The following is a 21,221-nucleotide window of genomic DNA, read 5'->3' as shown; positions in this document are numbered from 1 at the left end:
ATCAGATAGGGTGGGATTGGAATTTCAGTTTTTTGTGGCCCTGAACCCCACAGAGCCTCAGTGATTTTAGGAGAAATTTGTCATTTCTACTTTATTGAGATTACAATTCTTTACAAAGGGAGACATTATGACAAGCGTAGAATAAATCTTTGATTTTAAGAGTCTTTCTCTGGAAGAGAACAATGATGTTTTTTTTCTAAAGGAAATAATTCTTGAGACTGGAGTCATCTGTGTTTGAGAGGTGACTTGTGCAGGGTGTTCATGTCACATGGAGAGAGGTGCGCGACCACCAGGCGCTGACAGCTGACACGAGAACAGAAGAGGCCCATTCAGACACTAGAGCTTGTGTAATTAGGGCACCTTTAAAACCATTTTTTCAACTCGCCTTCAGATGAAACCTTATTTGGCTAGCTAATCTGAGGAAGTTCAAAACTTCACCGGTCGCGTTGAGAGCAGGATAAGGCAGAAGCTGCAATAGTCAATACAGTTTTTTTTATGTATACATATAGCTTTACACTGCATTAAAATTCAGCTTGTAGCGGCGAAAAAAAGTCATCAGTCGGAACTTTTCTTATTTGCTCGCAGGTGCCTTTGGGAGGATTGCTGGAAGTCAATCAGTTGGGGAGCTGTCTTCACAGTGCTCACTTTGAGCTTCAATCCAGAGAGGTACAATGTACGGGCTGCTGTGCGAGAGTCTTCACGACTTCATCAAGGAGTCGTACGGAGATGATGTGTGGAAGCTGGTCAGAGAGAGAGCAGATGTCAGGTTACACTCCTTTGTCACCCACCAGGTACAGTGACTGTGCTGCTGAAATGAATAATATGGCGTAATACTGTTTGTATGCATTGAATGCTAATAGCTGTGAGGTCTGTACTTGTCTGTGTGAGGCCACGTCTGCTTGTATACAGGTTGATCCGCCACACTTTCATCTTTGCTTTAAAGCTGATCATGTGTCATGTGTCTGCAGGTGTATAGCGAGAGTGTAATTCCCCGTATTGCAAAGGCAGCCAGTGGAGTGACAGGCACACCCTACAACGAGCTGATGAACTCCTGGGGTGTCTACTTCCTGGGCTTTGTCGGGAAGTACGGCTATGACAGGATCCTCAAGGTGAGAAAAGATCTCAAACTGTCGGAACTGCGCGGTCTTCTGGTAGACATAGTATGTGAGAGGATTATTAAAAACGCAGTGAGATGACAGTGTGTATCCTTAGCACTGTTGTTCTTATTACACGTTAGGTCTAAAACATTTGCTTTTCCTCATATCTTGTGTCTTAATTTTTTTGTTGACATTTTAAGACTAAATGTGTCAATGTAAAGAAATGACTGCCAGTGTTTAATACAAAGTCCTTAGACATTATGTAACATATGTACCAATAATTAGAAAATGATGGCATGTCAAATAAATGTAAACCTTCAAGATATGCCTGTCAGAACTGTGTTGTCTTCTAGTAGACATAGTATGTGAGAGGATGATTGAAAACACAGTGAAATTACAGTTTGTATCCTTAGCACTTCTGTTGTGCTAACAACATGTTAAATTTCAAACATTTGCTTTTCACATAGTGTCTTTTTTCTGTTGACATTTCAAAACAAAATTTGTCAATGAAAATGAAAAGCAATTACTGGGAGTGTTTAATACAAAGTTCTTAGACAAATGATGCGTCAATTAGATATGTACAAATAAGTAGAAAATGATGGCAGGTCAAATAAATGTAACAACCTTTAAGATTTAAGATCTTTCAAATTAAGCTGTTATCAATGGATTACATGGACACATCATTGCATTATTGGCCAGTCTTTCCAGCCCTTATTAGCAAAGAACATTTGAGTTGTATCAGAGCTCTAATATCCTAAATTTATTATAATTATTATAATTATGTGCAGTATTGTATTTTCATGAAGTAGCAGAACTCAAAATGGGCAAACTGACCCATTTGTCAAATATATTTGTGGAGAGTCTCTTTAAAGATACTATTAAAAAAAGGTACATTAACTGTAGCTTTGACGTCGACTGTCATCTTGTGTCTCTGACTCCAGGTGTTGGGCCGTCATGTTCGTGACTTTGTCAATGGCCTTGACAACCTCCATGAATACCTGCGCTTCAGCTACCCCAAGGTGCAGCCCCCCACCTTCTTCTGCCAGGAGGAGTCTGCCACTGGGGTCACCCTCCACTACAGGTCTGAGATGAGGGGGAGTTGGAGGGCAGAGGGGGCAGATTGGTAGACTATCTCCTCAGAAAGATAATGAATTCTCTTCCACTGTGACCTGCAGGAGCAAGCGTAAAGGCTACCTGCACTATGCCATGGGTCAGCTGAGGCAGATGGGGAAACAGTTCTATGACTGCGACATCCATGTGGAGGTGTTGTCTGAGCAGATGGTCGGAGACTACTCCCATGTCACCATGAGGTGCACACACACACATACACATTTACACACACTTGCAATATATATATATATATATATTGAATCTAAGAGTTTACTCCACTACATTTATTTGGCGATCAATTGATACAAATTTTACAGATTTGGATTTTACATAAAAAAACAATGAGGTTCCAAAAAGCCTAAGAACACTTTCCAATTCAAGTGATAGAAACCAGTGGTTCCCGTCCACTGGCTTGCGGCAGTGTCTGGTTGCACTCCCTTGTCAGGTTTTTGTTTTTTCGAAGAGTTGTTAGCAGTTTCATCATGGAGTGATTTCCCTTCAAACCATTTCACATGGCTTCATTTAAATAACTATTTGACACCAAAATGAGTGAAATTACCCAACATTTAAGATCAAGGAAACATTTATATGAGTATGTAGTGACCATTTGAAGGGGGGGCCAAAACCCTACTACAGGACCAAACTACCTTACTGTGCACGCATAGTTAAATCTGGCTCACCTCACCTAACCACACCAGTAAAATGCTAGAAATGTATCAATGCATCAGTAATATCAAACTAATAATGAAATATATAATAAGATTTCAGGCACACTGGCCTTTATCTGGAAAACAAATATTTTCTACTCTATATAATACATTTTAACTGATAATCATTTTCTGTTTTGTATTGGTATTTTGCTTAACATACCTAAAGGATGCAAAACACAGTTTATACTCAAGTCAAAACTTTAGAAAACCTATTAATTTGTGTGCTCATACAGGCTAAACTTTGACAACTCAGCCTACCGCTACATCATGAAGGAGGATGAGGAAGAGCAGGAGATTCTGCCCATTACTTCAGACTTCTTCTTTGAGGTCTTCCCCTTTAATGTTGTCTTCCGAAAGGTAAACCTCCTGAGTTACCCTCCTCAGCTTCCCAGGGGCAGCTTATGAATGAAATAAAGTGTTAAATGAATGAACAGTCAGTCAGTCTTTGCTCCTGTAGGACATGGTGGTGCACAACGTGGGCTCAGGCCTGTCTACAGTTTTCCCGGATCTGGATGGGAAGAAGATCAATGATGCCTTCTTGCTGGCTCGCCCCCTAGTGGAGTTCACCTGGAACATGGTAAGACCATCACATGTCCACTTAACAGACAATTTCATTGTTTTCAGTCAGTTCAGGTCAAACTTCATGTACAGCATGCTACGACAAACAGCAATGCATCCTAAAATATCAGCTTTAAACAGTTTGCTGATCAGTGCTGAGAATAATGACTTTGTAATCTGTACACAGATCATCTCCCACCCCAATAACCTGTTTGAGATCATGTCCAAGGAGCCTGTGAAAAGAGAGAGGAACCTTCACAACCGAGTCCAGAGTAAGAGGGGAAGTCAGGGGTGTGTGTCTGGTGGGTGAAGACTCACAGACATGGGCTTAGATCAATTTCAGAACAGTCAGATACAAAAGACACGCTCAATTTCAGTTTCACTGATTAAAATAAAAAGAGCAGGTGTGCGGTAAATTGGATGTATTGTCTTATGCGAGAGCTTGAAAATAAACATTTCACTACGGAAACGGGGCTGAATTACAGTTCTGACTTTTGCAGTTGCTGAAATTGAATTGTTTGATGTCTAGATTCCACTCAAATTGATTCAATTTAGTGGAACGGATCCCAGCCCTGTTTGTCGTGGGTGGAGGGGGTGAGTGTATGAATGTTTGTGACTTTGACAGTTGACCATGTTTTCCCACAGATTCTGACTATGAAAATGCCAATCGCTCTGCTGACGTAGATGTGGAGCTCATGGCTTTCCAGTCCATCATTGGAGACGATTACAAAGGTCATGACCTCTCTGTTATCTAAAGGCACATAGTAAGACAGGGGCATACAGAAAGTGAAATAGTCTAGACATAATACGATACCAAACAATCGTGCTTTAAAGAATTTTATTTTGGAGGAATGTTATTTGCTTTCTTGTTGAGAGTCGTCGACTTGATGAGTAGATTGATGCCAGTCATGATCAACATGATTCTGGAGCCAGCATAGCTTTAGGTTAATTAGCATCATTGATTGAATACATGAGTGAAAAGCTGGTTTGGCATTGGCAAAAAGTTTGAAATTTTGTTTCCTCTTGGAGCAGTTATTCTTCTTTTCACCGATCGGCTGCCAGACAAGAAACAGACTAGGAAGTCACTGTTCCCATCCGAGAAGTAGCCCAAACTGACTGAAAGACAATGCCAATGACCAATGAAAAGGATAGCTGTTTCCAGTCTATATGCTAAGCTACGCTGATCAGCTGCTGTCGGCAGCTTCATATTAAAGATATGAAAATTATCAGAACGGTACTGTTCTTCTTGCAAGAAAGCAAGTCCTAACTATATATTTTTTTTTTGTTTTACTAGAAAAAACTGCTAAACTGCTTAATACATTAGGAAGATATCTTTAACACAGTTATCATTTACTGGTGAAATTTAACGGAGCTCACTTGTTCGTCTTTTTGGCATTGGATTGTGATCCTCTTTTAGACGGCAACAGTGCTAATGCGATGGAGAGCTGGGGCGATGGGAGCCGCTGCTTGAAACTAAAAGGACAAATGAGATACATGCCAGAGTGGGAGTCCATCATCTTCCTGGGAACTCCTGTGTAAGGCACACAAGCATACGAGCACGCACGCACACACACACAAATATGGACCTACAGGCACACACACACACAAGCACACACACACACACACACACACACACACACACACACACACACACACACACACACACACTCATTGCCGTAGACAGATCTTTATAAAAACGCTACAGCTGAAAAGTAAAACATTCCAAAAAGCATCGAGAGCTAAACTGAATTACGAGGCTGGAAATAAAAGCCCGGGCAGTGAATCAAATCTGGGGCCCATTGAACAGCACTTACCATGCATGAAATGAGTAGCTAATTAGCCTGTAATCAGACAGTGCAGCACTTTTGAGCGTAATGGGAACCCATTTGCAACTGAGAGTGTTTTCCACATAGTACATTACCAAAACATTTCCCTCCTCATCTAAAAACATTTTGTTTTGCGAGTAAACGCTCTTCTGCCTGTGTCTGACAAAACTTACATTTTCTTAACTGTGTGATTACATATTATCTTAACTTTTAAGAATAAAAATAGATACCGGTATTGTCATTCACTCAGTCACAGTGAATTTTAATGTTTCCCTCCGTCTGTATGTGTATGTGCAGGATGGAGAGTCTGAGTGCAATGTTCAAGACCGGCCTGTACATCAATGACCTGAGCATGCACGACTCCAGCAGAGACCTGGTTTTGGCGGGGACCCAGCAGTCCGAGGAGCTGAAGAGAGCTCTCATACAGGTTCCCTGAGCCAAAGTTGCAGCTGCATTTTATACGTGTGCTCAGCTCACTCGTCACTCTGTATAATGCAAAGTTGCACTGAAACCTTCCTTTCCGTCGAGCAGCCCCACATCACCTTCCACCCGCAGACTTTGCGATGGAAGAAGCAGATGCGGACCTAACAGTGTTTCTGTCTGTCTGTCTGTCTAATCCACTGTGAGCGCAGGAGCAAAAGAAGTCCAGTAAGCTGGAGGAGAGCATGAAGATGTTGGACTACGAGATGAAGAAGACTGACGACCTTCTGTACAGGATGATTCCCAAGCCAGTGGCTAAACGGCTACGCAAAGGAGAGCCCGCCGTGAACACGTGTGAGGTCAGGAGTGTAGACTGTGCCACATACTGTACATGCAACAGTTCATCCATGATTTCACCCTGTCCCTACAACAACAGAGGCAACCATCTCAAGCTTCTTTTGTTTGCTGTTCATCAGCTTTCTTGCCAAGAGTTAGATGAGATGATTGATACCACCATCATGGCTGCACAGTAAATATACAGTTAGAGTAGCTGGTCAGCTTTGAGCACTTTTTAGCACAAAGACTGGAAATGGGGAAACAGCAAGCCTAGCTCAATTTCTCTCTTCCCCAATGTTTATAGTAACAGTTGGATATTTAAAAAAAAAGAATGAAGGTTGAAAGTTCGTGGATGTCTGCCTCCCCTCTCAGCCTGCCCTGCTCATCAAGCCTCCCACCTCTCTCCCCCCAGGTGTTCCCAGATGTGACCATTCTCTTCAGCGATGTCGTGGGGTTTACTCGCATTTGCAGCCACATCACACCGATGCAGGTGGTCTCCATGCTCAACACCATGTACACGCTGTTTGACACGCTCAGCGAGAAGCACCGCGTCTTCAAGGTCTGTGTGTATAATGTTTTATTCCTCCGTGTAATTTAGTGTGCACTCGAGTGCTCCTCCCGTGTAAAAGCGGCTGTTGTGCTCCTCTTCAGGTTGAGACTATTGGAGATGCCTACATGGTGGTTGCTGGCACTCCTGAGAAGACTAAGTACCACGCACATAACATTTGCGACATGGCCCTGGACATGGTGCGCTCCATCGATCACCTGAAAGATCCCTCCAATGGCAACAACATACAGATCCGTATTGGTGGGTGGAATGTGCGTGAACTCGTCAGTGTGTTTATGTTGTCGTTCGACTGAGTGAACTCTTCCGTTGTTGTGGTTGAAGGGATCCACTCCGGCATGGTTGTGGCAGGAGTGGTGGGACATAAGATGCCACGTTACGGCCTGCACGGCGACACAGTCCACACCGCATCTGCCATGGAGAGCAACGGCAAGGTATGGAAAGAAACAATGATAACACATGAGAGGCAAAAAATAACCCCTTAAGCAAATACACTAAGGAGAAGTATGTCGACATTTATTTACCGAAGTGATGCACCAGTTTTCTGTGTCTTTGTAGTGACTGTTCAATCTCTGTCTCTATCAGGAGATGCATATTCAGCTCAGCAGCGCCACCTATGAGCACCTGAAGGGAAGTCACTTCATTTTCGAAAGGAGGGGGATCATCACCATCAAGGTCAAGGGTCAAAACTATCAGCACAGCAACTACACCCTTGCATTTACTCATGAGGAACACACAATTTAATTTAGTATTCAATTCAATTCAATTCAGCTCATGTCAATTAAATTCAAGAACCTATTTCTTCTCAGCGGAGCAATTACAGTATGTGCAGCAGGGAACACACAAGTGGATGTGTTAATGCTTAAAGTAAAGTTCAAGTGTATGTCCCCTCTCAAAAGTAAATATGTTATCTCCACACTGTGCACAACCTATGAGGCACCAATCACCGAGCTGTAATCTGTATTAATGAAAGATTTGCATATCTGCAACCAGACATAATAAATATTCCTCAGTGTAGAAAATACATACAATGAAGACTCAGTGTTTTGGCTCAGGGGAGTCAGCACACTTAGTATTCAGAGCTGGTATATCGCAGCCTGCTTGTTGATTTGCCAGTCTATTTTATCAGAGGCTCTGACTTTGAAGCTGTACATTTAGTGATAATGCCGGCAAAGTGACTCCCTGAGGTTTCTGCGGCAACTGATTGCAGGTGCCAATCTCAAGAATCGGATGGTGACTCTTTTATCATCAGGGAATTTTGACAAATGAAAATCTGCCACCTGCCATTTTACCACTCTCCACAACAGAAATGGTGCCTATGAGCTTACAGTGTGTCTTTGAATTGATGTGCATGTGAGGCATATTTATGGCCAAGCCTAAATCTCTCTTTTATTTTTTTTTCTGTCTGTTCACTATATTTTTAGGGGAATGTTGAAATTGAGACTTATTGGCTGAAAGGAAAGAGGGACAAGGACGGGAATGCCCAGGCCGCGTGTCCTCAGTTTGAGACGAGGACCATCAGCAAGGCCCTCAGCAAGGCCACCATCTCAGCTCCCGAGGCCAAAGGAGACGAGGGGGGACTGGTAAAAAGATTCTGCTAAGATGTGCTTGAATGGTTCATTTGCTTTATTGCCGCCACCATCATCATCTCTGATTCCGTGAGTCTCCTTCTGTCTATGCCCCCAGGTCTTTCCTCTGGTTGCGGGGGAGGACGAGGACGATGTCAAGTCGATCCGTTCTCATCGTATCAAGATGGCGATTTCAGGCCATTCTCTTGAGGAGTCGATGGAGGACCGCCGGGTGGAGGAGATGTCAGTTCATAAGGTGAGAGGGGATATCGGTAGCTAGATATTTTTTATGATTCTAATTTCACTACACCCTGTGGTTCCTTTTGATGATTCCCTGTCCTGGGTTATTATTAACTGTCAGTGTTGTTTTATAAAATGAACTGATCCCTGCCCGGTCCCACTGTAAGGATGCTTTGCAGGATGGCCTCCTGGACTCTCACCTGGTACTGGACTCACCTGAGTGTGACGTCAGAGACTCCATCATGGAGTCCCCAGACTCCTGTGACTCCCGCTGCTCCAAGAGTGCCATGTGCTCCATGTCATGATCTCGACATGGTAACGACGCTATGGCCAGTAATTCATATGTATTACTGTTTCTAAAGCACTTTTTGTACTTTTTCCACTCAAAGCACAGAAGTTTAGGACAAATGCCAGATAGGAATCCAGTTTTTGCAGTTATTTTGCCTTTTTGGAGGCGTTGTTTTTTGCAGTGGTGCCATGGCAATCTCTACTGGTATGTTGATTGCACATGGACATAGAATGTAATGCTTGAAATCTCTAGCGGCTGTGTTGTGGTGTTACACTGCACAGAAAAACCATCAGGGCGTATTTAGCTCTGACAACACAGAAATAAATCACAGACATCAGTGTTAATTTAGCACTTTGATTGTTTCGAGCAGCTGCCTCAGAGCTCTACCAGTCCCACGAGTACACGGACACTTCTCCAATTAATACCTCACATCCGTCACCTCAAGGCAATTTGCCACTGAAAAGTGTTCACTGCCATATGGTTCATCTGGACACAAGCTCGGTAATGTCCTGCTCTGTTTGTTCTGCTGTAGCTTGGAGATTTGACATCTTGTTTCATCCTGTGAGAAAAGAAATCCCTCTTGACTCTCTCCTCCTTCCCTGCCCCTCCTGCCTCCTTCAACTTCCACATCTGAATTAATTATTCTATATCAGTCTCGTCAAATACACAGCCACGGCACAATGTAAACGCTCGTCAGCTCAGTGAAAATAAAGAGAGATGAATGCTGAGCTGCCTGTGGTTCGGTTCCTTATTGTTTGTCTTCTCATGTCACTCAGAGGCATTGGCATTCATGTTCACATTAACATTTGCATATATTTTACATGTTTTTCATTAAACACATTTCTCCGTGGATATGCATATAGAATATTGACATGTTTCATTGTGCGTCTGTGCTGATTTGCATGCATGTGTTCGCTCATCTTATTCAAACTCAAGTGCACATCGCCTGCTATGTCCTTTTATTTAGGCTTCAAAATGAATGATGAAAATAAATATCAAATTAAATAGGAGTTTCGACCGATGTCTCATCCATATAATGCCATACATGCTCAACCAAGAACAGCACAATCCTAACATGAATCAAATATGAGTTATTCTGGTGCAGAGTCCCCAGTCAGACAATGTTCCCCACTGACTGGCTGTCGGACGAACTGCGCTTGTAGGTGGCGTCCTCGCGGTCTAGGCTGCATGCGGTGGCTCTGTGTGAGTCTTTGGGGGACGAGCGGATGGAGCAATGGAAGCAGAAAGCATATGCGAAGGCCAGTAGCAGCAGTAAGCAGACCACACAAAAGATAACAATGATCAGGATGGTGTGCACTTGCATGTGCAGCTCCTCCCATGGGAGCAGTGTGGTGGCGCTGGTCAGTGCTCTGAGGGTCAATGATGTGGCGTGAAAACTGGGCTGTGGAGTCACTGTTGGCAACTGCGGCTTCATGGAGGCCAGGTGGGCGACTTCTGGCATGACAGGACGATGTGGGGCCTTTGTGGCTTGGGATACTCTGTTACAACCTGAACGGGAAATGGATTTTTTTTAATTTGGTTTACCACATGCACAAATTAATAAGACAGTAATTCAAGTGACGTTCTAAAAAAAATGTTTTCTAATGTTCAATCATGTCAACAATCTAAAAAAAACAATAACAATGTTTTTTTTTATATCATTCTTAACATAATTCCTTTTTGAGCAACGTTAAGCTTGTTGAAACAATTTAACATCATCAATTTTAGAAACAAGATTCTATACAGTCTATTTAAAAGCAACTGGTTGATTATCTTCATCAAAAACAAGCCGTCTTTTATCGGCTGTGTCTCTTCTTTTCTTACCTTGAATGTGGGTTCGCAGTGTCTTTTGATGAGCAGAGCTTGGGAAAATGAGAGAGATGGAGGAACCAGAGTGAGGGAGGGCTAGACTGAATAAGAGAGGTTGGTGGACCACGAATAACAGCGAGTGTTGCCATGGCAACGATTGCTGAGGGGCCACTAGTGTAAAAGGGACATCACATAACCTCAAGAAAGGGTTTTATAGTATAAAAAAATGAGGTATTTTAAATGGGCAGAAGAGCAGTGAATTACATGAAACATTCTCAGAGCTAAAACAACACAATGCATGTCCCCACCACCTGTAATAAAATAATAAAAATTGTCTATAATCTAATGGCCTTTTTCTGGAACTGGGCAGAGATCTGTCCAGTCAGATGTGAGCTTTAAAAGCAGCACTCATGATAACAGTGACATTTGAGTACGCCACATCACTTTCTTATAAAGGGCAGAGCCTCCTCGTCACCACTGAGATCGATCAGCCTTTCCAATGCTGCCACCTGTCGGTAAGCGACGCAGCGTTGAACAAACCCATCTCATCATCATTGTGCCTTCTGGTCTCTTTCAAACAGCCATAATGATTCATTAGTACAAGTTGTAATTTGTCCCACCCCCCCGCTGTGCTGCCTCAACAGGCGCTGACGCCTAAAAAAAAATGTTTTAGGACTCGCTCCAACTTTTTTTTATGACTCAACTGTTCTACTAATAAACAGTCATTTTGTTTAACGCTGAGCAAGTAAACAAAGAATCCCCCCCCCCACACACACACACTCACACACACACGCACTCAAAAATACCAGATAAGACCCAAAAAAACCCTCATTTATTGACATAATTTCATCTGCCTGCTGATGTGATTTTAAAACACACCCTCATGTGGTTAATTACAGCTTCAGACAATAAAAAGACCCCTCAGATCCAGTTGCAGCTGAATACATCAAAATGGCTGAGTTGAGGACGTACCTAATGCCAAGGTCACTCCAAAGGACAAATATGTGAAAAAGATCACGGGGCCTTTTAAGCCGGGGAAGTTTTCTGACCACTGGACAGACGAATTGCATCAGTTAAATGATTTGAATGATGTTTTGTTTTTTTGTGGATCCAAGAACAGAATGATTTTACCTCAGAGCGGCTCCCACAATATTTGTATTTCAGCTTGGAGCGTGCGAAGTGTTCACAGCTGGACATGAAAGGTGCAATATGTAATATGATCAGTAGTACGACACACAAACTGCTGCGAGGGACTGTGTGCTATGTAACGGATTTATAGATTTAACATATAAAGCAACCGTATTGAGAGGACGTTTCCCTGCTGTGAATCAGTCATCCTTTGCTGCCTGTAATTTCCTGCACTGTTTGTTCTGCCGTGCCTTGAAGATTTGATATCTTGTTGTGCCAATGCGAGTGCATAAATGCAGACTCTCACCTCCCTCGCTCTTGCTTTACTCGTTCTCTCACTGTACTATGGAAATACAGGAAGATGTCAGCTGAGCCGCGGATCAGCTTGTTATTATTCCTCATGTCACTCAGGGAAACGTTGGCATTTACAGACACATTAACGTGCTTTCTCTGACAATTAAAGAAAAAAATATTACATTGACCATTGATCTGTCTGCTCCCATTGCTTATGCATGCTTGGAAACTGTGATTACAAAGAAGCAAAGGAGAAAAGACTAATTATTTTATTGTCAAAACCTCAAAACACACACTTGACACTCACACTGAACTGGTGTCTATGACACTGACAAACCCCAACAGTTCTACATGGCTACACACTCAGCTTGGTTTTCCCAGCATTTTACGGAAAGCACACAGATTCACCTGACAAAGATCCCTGGAATAAGGAGAACAAAAATATTCATTTTTATGGGGACGACAATCATTAGTAAGTGCTTAAGTGTTAAATTTGAATGAACTACATTATATACCATATAATTATCCAAATATGGGGGCGCAGGATCTGTCATAGGTGAGGTGCATTGATATTAGATGAAGTGAGACATTTTTCGATCCCTCATTGAAAAATGAGTTGAGATGCTGATTCTCAAGTTTCATCTTGGTCAGTCTTCACACTGGTTCGCTTCTTCCTGTTCATAATGTTGTTGCAAATCCAGTTCATGCCATCCTGTCAGAGAAATGAAGAGTGAAACAGTCTAAATCAGATTCATAATCAACTGCAAACTGTTTTAAGATTTAAATTAAACAAGAGTGTCAAAGTAATTAAGTCAAAGAAGTTATTGATGCAAATACAGCAAATTCCATTTTAACAGTTCAGACAGGCGGAGAGCATTTATATGGTTGCTTTGGTTCCATCAGGAGGATAAATTATGTTGGGTCTGACCTGAACTCCCTCCCCGGACACAGCAGAGCAGGCCTGAATCTGCCACTCGCGGTCCCGGTACGTATGCAGGTTGAGTCCCTCTGCGATCTCACTGGCCGGCGATGCCGTGGCCAGATCCTGCTTGTTGGCAAATATGAGCACTGGAACGCCCTTTAGATTTTCCTCGTCAGTGAGCTCGGACAACTCCTGCAAAGATTCACGCAAATGATTTTTGTTAAATATCCGACTTGCTGACTTTGCTGAAAAAAATTCAAACAATTATTTATACCTATTTATCTTTTTCCATGGTTTTTGTCAGAACGTATTTGTGTGGAGAAATGAGAACTGTATCAAACTCACCAGACCCGTCTCCTCAAACCGCTTCTTGTCTGCACTGTCAATAACATAAATCTGAAAGAGCAAACACATTACTGTGAAGTCATACTCTTGTCTACTGCAGGTAAAAAAAGACAAAAACAAAGACCAAAGTATAGTGTTTACACTCAACAGTCTGCATGTCAGAGATTCTATTTACTTGAAAATAAAACACAAAGTTGTCACATCCTTTCAAATAGTTAAAATGAAACTCATGATTTTATCATGTAAAGTCCCTTCCGCAATAATTTTACGTTACTTGTGCATTTGTTTTTCTCCTGTCCTGAATAATGACGCATTGTGTATCAGCTCTTTGTGAAATGTGAATTCAGTGACGTGCCTTTTCATTGTTTCCATTTTGTTCTTTCTGTATTTTCAATGACTCGCAGCAGCTTTGAGGAAGCTAATGAAGATCCCAACGAAGAATAAACCAGTCTCTCAGGGGACAGTTACCCTTGAACTGACTTGAATGAAGTCACTCACCAACAGGTCTGTGTTTTCCAGGTACTTTTTCCAGAAAGGCCTGATCTTCCTCTGTCCTCCGATGTCCCAAACATTGAGTTTCATGCCATGCGAGGCAACGCTTTTTATGTTGAAGCCCTGAAGGAAAAACACAAAGCTGGAGTCACTGTACTACACATCGCTGCCTTCAGTACAACACTGTGCCAGTACACGGCACCTGGTAAGACTTGCAAACTGTTATGGAATTCACGAAATCCCTTCAGCGGCAATGCAAAAAGTTAATCTCTGTTTGATTTGCTCTTAACCACATTCTCATTACGTATCAGCAGGATACATATGCTCTAGGGGCGTTTAAAAGGAAGCGGTCACTGAGTTAATCTGTAGCTGTCTTTCCACAATGCGGCTCCTTTCTGTTTCAGCTTGCGAGGTTGTATAACAACTTTATCCTGAGGGCCATCTGAGGAGCAAATCTGAGGATAAGACTGGAAGGATCAAGTGCAGTGGATGCGTTTGTGTGTCAAGTCTGATTTAGCTTTGTGGTGACTATTGCCATGTTGCACTGGACTGCATCCTCTCTGCCTGATGTCTGATGAGCTGTCACACTCGAACTGACGTTACATCTGCTCCGTGTCTTGTCCCATGAGAGTAATGCAATGGTATTAGATGATCATATTAGAGGTTAGATAACCACAAAAAAAAGGGATGATGCAAGGATCTTCTCAGAAAATGTGTTGAGAGCATGCAACTCAGTAAAGTCATGCAAGGACACAGTCTATCTCCTGATGAAAGGAATTTTACATAAAAGTATTAAGAGATGATCTGACATGCTCCCATCATTACTTCACTGATTAGTGGTTAAAGCATGTGTGTACTGTCAAACCAATCAGTTCATGCCACAGTGTCAGAAAAGCAAAGGTCATCTGAATCCCATTACTTTGAGCGAGCGTGCACTGATCAAGCTGGTCTCACAAGATTAGATACAATCCCTTTGCCTTTTCTAGTGCTGGGGCCACAGTAACATGAAAAATTCTAAATATCCTTGGAATGTTTTGATCGTGGAACATAGAGGGAATACTGCTGGCAGACGCAGCCTGTTGGTATTGATGTTATAAAGTGACTTGTGCGTGGTGAAATGAATGAATAGACACAAAAAACATCATCTGCAAACCCTTTTCAGCATTTCTTGCTCAGTGCCATGCAGCGTGCGACCTTCCCTATAGGGTCACGATGTTTGAGTGTGAGTGCATGAGCTTTAACATTTAACCTGCCCTCACCTGTGTTGGTGTGATGGTGTTCACATCCTCAGAGGCGAGGCTCTTCAGCAGCGTGGTCTTTCCGGCGTTGTCCAGCCCCAGAAGCACAATCCTGACCTCCTGCTCTGTGGATCCCTTCAGTTTCTCTATGACAGAGAGTAAGCCCTGCATAGAGGAAGAGGGGGTGAGCTGGAGGAACTGGGAAAAGACAGTGTCGCCCTGATTTTTCTATACTTGTATAACTAATCTTGTCTTATATTCTTACAGTAGCATTTCAAATCTGTAATGAGTTGGTTTAGAATTCGAAAACATGTGAGTACCTGGAATACAACAATATCCAAATGTGAAGAAGAACAAGATCTTTCCTAAGGATGCAGTGTTTTCTGATAATATCCAGAGATAAATAAAGAGACATATGCATCAGAAAACTGATGATAATCCCCCTGACCTATTTCCAATCAAGGTCGAAGCTCTCCTTACACACAGCACGTATGAGTGCCCATCTTGCTCCGCCCACCCAACAGCCAATCTCCAGCCCGAATGTCTGGAGCTATAATACAGCTCCCACTCCCGTTCTTTAAGAATTAACCTTTTGCTTCATCTATAAAAGTTTATGGTGATTAGCCTGAAGCAAGATAACAAACGCAGGCTGCTCACCAAAGATGCACTGCAGCTTTAAATTCAAGATGAGAGATGCTACAGTATATGTGATTAATTGTACATCGAAGGGCACCCTTTGAAAAATAAAGGTTTTTTATATTTTTTGGTAACACAAAAAGGACTTTTGATAATCCAACCATCATTGCTGAAAGTTGCATCTACATAAAGCAAATGTGTAAAACACATTTTATACTCATACTATGAGAGTCACTACTACCTGTTAAAAATTATTCTGTTTTAAATAAATACTAAAGGTTCACATTTGGTTTCTCTAGTCTTTTTGCAGATCAATGTTGTCCAGATCAGGGCACTAACCTTTTGAGCTTCTCCCATGGTGGCGTGTTTCCTGTGGGTCGGCTGGAGGGCTGCAGCTACATTCTCCAGTGAAGCTCACAAAGGTGTGTCAGCTATCCAGGTCACCCAGGTTAGCTGTCCACAAAAAAAGGAACCAGCAGCCTTTTTTTCCCTTTTTGCTCTACCTCCTCAGTGAACTTGAGTGGGTTACGTGTTATGTGTGTGTTTGTGATAGCAGTGTCTACCTGAACAACAAAATACTCCTCACTGTCGCCAGTGGAGTTAGTAAGGAGGAAGAGGGGGAGGGTGAATGGGACTGGGATTAGGAAGACAGAATTAGCCCTGTCCATGCAAAGGCCACCCCACCCACCCTCCCCCCTTCCTCTATCCAACCCTCCATCTCAACTTTGCAGTGGCTTTACCTGGATTATCCCTTCACCACCTGCTATGGGAGGAAACCGAATAAACAGTCCACCCTGACAGACTCTCGACACAAATATTATAAGGAGGAAAACAAAGTTCAGACATTATGCCATATGGCTGAGGGGAAATCACTGCAAAAACAGAAAGACACTCAGAGACTATAACAGTGTGCGCTTAACAGAGGATTATATCATGTTGCTGAAACCAGGGAATTTAGTATTCCTGTGTTCATAAGTCAACGTTCAAATCCCACATCCATCCCTCTCTTGGGGAGGAGTGGGAAGAATTATCACCCCATATATCCATTACATGCCAGCCGCCACAAAGCTGCTGCTGTGTGGTGTGCGATCCTGTGAGTAGAACATTTAGCGGGATTAGTTTGAACAAGTCTGTCCCGTGTCTGGATTAAAACATTTCTAGGTCCTTTCCTCTACTGAACAGGCGTGCTGGTCAGTGGGCGTGGTTAACATGAATGCTGTGTTACATCATGGATCCACCCCTGATACATAAGATCGAAACCTCACCTGTTGTCTTTCACACACACACTCACACGCACACACACACACACAAGCACGCAAAGTTGTTAAAGCACTCATTGACATAATGCATTCCCTAGCCTCTTACCTTAACCATTACAACTAAATGCCTATCCCCAACTCTAAACCCAATTCTAACCCTAATCTCAAATCAAGTCTTAACCCGCAATCACACACACACACACACATACACACACACACACACACACACACACACACACACACACACACACACACACACACACACACACACACACACACACACACACACACACACACACACACACACACACACATAGTGTCAAAGAAAGGGTTTACATTTAAGTTTTATTTCCGTATGAAATACTACAAAAGCAGATTGTGAAACAATGTCAGTATTGATTTGTGATATATTAGGACGCCCTCGGAACGATTGGAGCCGGATCGCGTATCTTCCCAGCCTGTATCCTGTGCTCCACTCTCTCTCTCTGTTTAGCTGCATGGAGAGACAGAAAGAGGGGGATGTGTGTAAACCTTTACATCGAAACATAAGAAAATCCTCTTACCAGCACCTTAGAAGTTCACATTTTATCTCACATTCAAGGGATTATGTGCTGGATTGATTCTTGGATGGGCGCAGTGACAGCTAAAATATCTAATTATTACTTTGAAAGATTTTATTTAAAGTGTGGTGTGATTGCACAGACGGCCTGAGCTGAGCCTCTTACCGTTGTCTCTTTTCATCTTAAACTTCAATGCCAGACCCATAAGCAGGACCAGGGCCAAAGATGAAATCCCACAGATCACCAGGAGGATCACACTGTTGTCTGTACGAGGACACACAGACAGTCCCAGAGGCAGAAACACAGACAGAAAGAAAGCACACAAGACACATGCTATTGTGGGTCAGTGAGGTGTTTATACATGTAATCATTTGTATATTAAAGTATATATTCCACTCAAGTCAGTGGAACTATCTCTTTTTCATTCAGTGTGTGTTTTTAAAGGTATTATTCACATGTTAAAAGCATTGAAGATTTCTTTTATTATTAATTAAGAACCTATTCAATTCAGTATAATCAGGCTATTGTTGATGAGTCAAAATGTACAGTACACATCTTAAAGATGAAGGTAATGTGTGGCTGTGTGGACAAAGCAAGAGGTCTACTCACTCTTTACAGTGACACCGTGTGGCAAAGACTCGTAATAGCCACATGAGCTGTTCAAGAAGCAGATGTATTGGCTCGACATAGACGGACGCACTCCTTTGAGAAACAGCTCGCTTTTGTTTTCGTTTTCCTGGATTTCCTGCTTCTTCTTCCACCCAAAGGTCAGAGCCAAACTGGGAAGGTCATGGACACATGTCAGAGTGATGTCGTCCCCCTCGTTTACGCTGGATCCACTGCTATTGATAGAAACCTGAAAGGCTGATGGGAAGAATGAACAGCCAAGGGGAATAAAGCAACAGTCATAGTTTTACATAACTTAAAAATCACAATGTGCGTTTCACAGCACAGTCACAGACAAGGTTAGTGTTACTGGTTACCTTTTTTGCAGTCTGCTGACATATTTGCATATACTGTATCTGCATATATATTGGGAGAAAAATAAACAGCGGAAATGAATCAATAGTCACAATCAGTATTCAATTTACAATATGACATTCATAATGCATTCCAGGTGTTCATGAAGTTAATTTGGAGATAAAGGTAATATATGTTTTTTTTTCTCTGAGAACATTAATATACTCACTCATGAACCCACAGTAAAATATGATCAAATATATGAGATTTTAGTTAATTTAACACCTGTTTCTGTGTAATCCTCGTTGTACTCCCACATCCCATGATAAAATACTGTATTTACTGTATGGTATGAAAACAAATTGTTGGATTTATCTTGAAGTTTATTATAATAATATAATAGAAGAAAGATGACACCAACCATTAATGCAAGTGTCTTGGCAGCTCGGACAAAAATCTACAGAGATGGAAGGGTTAGAATTAAAGAGATATGTTCCCCGCAGTATCTTGCCTCACAGTTATCTTGACATCAACTTTAGCAGCTACTTAACCAATAATAAGTTCCACATACAGTCTATTAATAGAGGCAGAGGTTTTTTTGTTTTTACCTGCTGGAGTCGCTCCTGTGATGTTACATCTCAGACACTTGTCAGAAACACAGGCAGAGCCGACACCAGCTAAAATAACAGAACAGATGTGCAGACTAAGGCACACGTTACATCCTGATAGGAACACACACACACGCACACACACACACTTACCTATGAAGAGTTGTCCAAACAAAAGATATTGAAACATCTCTTTCATTCTGATTCTCTGTTGGGAGAGAGAATTTTGCTTTGCATTTAGAATAAGCTTAAGAACACAAATTAGGATTAGAAAATGTCATAGCGCAGACATTTTTAAAACCTTCGGCATGAGGTCTCATAACTCATTTAAAAGCTTAGAAGGAATACTGTATAATTATGCTCAAATGTTTTTTTATTTTACCTGTTGTGGTGTTGTCTTGTTACGCAGAGCTGAATGATGAGCTGCTCTGCTTTGCCTAACCTCATGGTCTTTGCATTGGAAGAGGCTCGGCAGAACTGATCATAAACACCGATACCCATGCAAATAAAGCTGTTTCTGGAAGTTCACATAGCACAAACAATATCCCCGTTGTATGTGTGTATGTGTGTTGGTGGGAGTGTTGGTATCGTTGCCAGTCAGAACGCAGTTTGCCCCATGTTTTTCCGAGTGGCGCTAAGGTTAAAATGATGGTGTTTTCCCACTTGTTACAGAGGACAAGATGAAGAGACAGACAAACGTGAGACAGACACAGAAGCAGAGAAGACAGAAAGACAAAGAGAGAGATGTGTGCCTGCTATCAGGGAAACAGTTGGTTACTTATGCAAAACCCAACACTGCCTTTGCACTCACCATATAACGTGACACATACTAGCGGTAACTTTGCTCAGAATATTTTGGATTAGAACCAAACTGACTGAAGAAATGATGCTTGGAAATAAATTATTATCTCTCACTGATGCATGACCTTAATTCATTCTCAGTATGTTGATAAAGTGGCCAGTAGAGGGAGCTGGTGACCAGACATGCTTTTTTCTTAACATCCATTTGGAGATTTATTTCGCCAAACCTTCACGTGTTTAGACTTTGTGTGGAAAACATTGACACAAACACAAGTAAGCAAAGAAATAATGAACCAATTTATGTCCCAGCCGTGTCTAACCATACTGCTGTTGCCCTCAGTTTGCAGAGGAACATAAACCTGCACCACTTTTCTCGGCAACTATGATTTGTAGAAAATATATATTTTTTTAAATAATTAATCTTGGTTTTGGCAAAATTTGTATCTTAGGATGTCAGTCACGCCTGCTCCTGCTGAATTAAAAAAAAATTAAATGATAGAATAACTCGATGATAACAATCATACTGGCTTAAAATTTCTTGAGGATTCACAGTATTGCCAAACCATTAAGTATTCACAAGAATTTTTTTTTTCGGAGACTAAACTGTGTTGCTAGTGTTGAGTGTCTGAGCTCTTGCGAGTTCAGATACAGAGTTGCCATTTCATGCAAATAACCTGTGCCGATAATGCTCACACTCACTTTGCATAACAAAAGATACAGATATCCAGGATAAAGTTGGCAGAACCTTGACAGCTAACTGACAATGTATTAGCTGTGAAACCAACAGTCTCTCTGGGCGGGTGGAGGTGTGCACCTTTGATTAAAATGTCCTGCTTCACCTGGGTCGCTGGCTCGTGCACATGCCAGGCCTCACTGAGGCCCGTCAGGTCAGATCACAGCTGTTCATCAACCCTGAGGCTGAAAGCTTTCAGCTGTCTGCTGCAGCTCCCCACCCCCCCTCGCCTCGACTCGCAGTGTGTTTGTGCCCCTGAGGATGGTTACTATCAGAAGACTTTACCAAAGGTGCTGCCGCCTGGCAAAAGTTGCAGCACAAAAGCAAAACAGGAAATATGACAAATGGTGCACCATCGCCAGTGGCGTCTTGGTGCATACTAAGGTATGACAACCATTTCACTTGAGCTAATTGGAGAGCTGAATACTGTTCAATGCTGTTACCCTAACATTTTTATTGTTTTTGTGTTTAATTCCAAGTTTTAATTTGGAATCTATGTTCATTTAATTGGTTTACCTACAGAATAATGTTCAGATAATGATGAACTCCATGCCTCATGAATATAGGCTGACAAGATGTTTGAATGGCCCTGAACAGTGTGAAGTGTGATATCAAATGTTAGTCTTTAAAAAAAAAAAGAAACAGAATATTTGTGCGGGAGAATATCACAAATTTGACTTTATTCTGACTTTCATGACACTGCTGCATCACAGGATA

General features: G+C 42.0%; 3 protein-coding genes and 1 long non-coding RNA gene across 7 annotated transcripts; 1 reads left to right on the top strand and 3 right to left on the bottom strand.

Moving 5' to 3' along the window:
• Nucleotides 1-376: 376 nt before the first annotated feature.
• On the top strand, nt 377-9,447 carry LOC118320016 (soluble guanylate cyclase 88E-like). Of its 3 annotated transcripts, XM_035650798.2 has the most exons (19): nt 378-477; nt 586-791; nt 969-1,109; nt 2,039-2,178; nt 2,273-2,407; nt 3,151-3,274; nt 3,375-3,494; nt 3,663-3,747; nt 4,121-4,207; nt 4,893-5,010; nt 5,599-5,728; nt 5,934-6,080; nt 6,470-6,616; nt 6,709-6,865; nt 6,947-7,056; nt 7,208-7,297; nt 8,047-8,205; nt 8,309-8,446; nt 8,598-9,447. In XM_035650798.2, the coding sequence occupies exons 2-19, from the start codon at nt 672-674 to the stop codon at nt 8,733-8,735; spliced, it is 2,286 nt and encodes a 761-aa protein (XP_035506691.1). In that variant the 5' UTR covers nt 378-477; nt 586-671; the 3' UTR covers nt 8,736-9,447. The 3 variants fall into 3 exon arrangements, with proteins under 3 accessions (XP_035506690.1, XP_035506691.1, XP_035506692.1); XM_035650797.2 differs by having other exon boundaries at nt 377-791; XM_035650799.2 differs by having other exon boundaries at nt 378-791; nt 8,610-9,447.
• Nucleotides 9,448-9,663: 216 nt separating this feature from the next.
• LOC118320018 lies at nt 9,664-10,648 on the bottom strand. Its single transcript, XR_004796187.2, has 2 exons — nt 10,544-10,648; nt 9,664-10,228 (listed from the first exon to the last, which is right to left on the bottom strand). It is a non-coding gene; the product is annotated as an uncharacterized LOC118320018 (long non-coding RNA).
• A 1,556-nt stretch (nt 10,649-12,204) lies between these two features.
• arl3l1 (ADP ribosylation factor like GTPase 3, like 1) lies at nt 12,205-16,189 on the bottom strand. Its single transcript, XM_035650826.2, has 6 exons — nt 15,923-16,189; nt 14,969-15,112; nt 13,716-13,832; nt 13,218-13,268; nt 12,879-13,064; nt 12,205-12,662 (listed from the first exon to the last, which is right to left on the bottom strand). Exons 1-6 carry the CDS (start codon nt 15,938-15,940, stop codon nt 12,582-12,584), a joined length of 597 nt encoding a protein of 198 aa, XP_035506719.1. The 5' UTR covers nt 15,941-16,189; the 3' UTR covers nt 12,205-12,581.
• A 979-nt stretch (nt 16,190-17,168) lies between these two features.
• On the bottom strand, nt 17,169-20,685 carry LOC118319595. 2 transcript variants are annotated; one of them, XM_035650097.2, is made up of 8 exons: nt 19,353-20,685; nt 19,124-19,178; nt 18,971-19,039; nt 18,784-18,819; nt 18,386-18,424; nt 18,012-18,266; nt 17,568-17,735; nt 17,169-17,335 (listed from the first exon to the last, which is right to left on the bottom strand). In XM_035650097.2, the coding sequence occupies exons 2-8, from the start codon at nt 19,167-19,169 to the stop codon at nt 17,253-17,255; spliced, it is 696 nt and encodes a 231-aa protein (XP_035505990.1). In that variant the 5' UTR covers nt 19,170-19,178; nt 19,353-20,685; the 3' UTR covers nt 17,169-17,252. The 2 variants fall into 2 exon arrangements, with proteins under 2 accessions (XP_035505990.1, XP_035505991.1); XM_035650098.2 differs by having other exon boundaries at nt 17,568-17,666; nt 19,353-20,674.
• Between the last annotated feature and the right edge of the window lie 536 nt (nt 20,686-21,221).

Source organism: Scophthalmus maximus, chromosome 9 (assembly GCF_022379125.1).
Source record: "Scophthalmus maximus strain ysfricsl-2021 chromosome 9, ASM2237912v1, whole genome shotgun sequence".
Lineage (NCBI taxonomy): Eukaryota > Metazoa > Chordata > Actinopteri > Pleuronectiformes > Scophthalmidae > Scophthalmus > Scophthalmus maximus.
The sequence above is the reverse complement of the archived record's forward strand: the minus strand, read 5'-3'. Positions and strand labels throughout refer to the sequence as shown.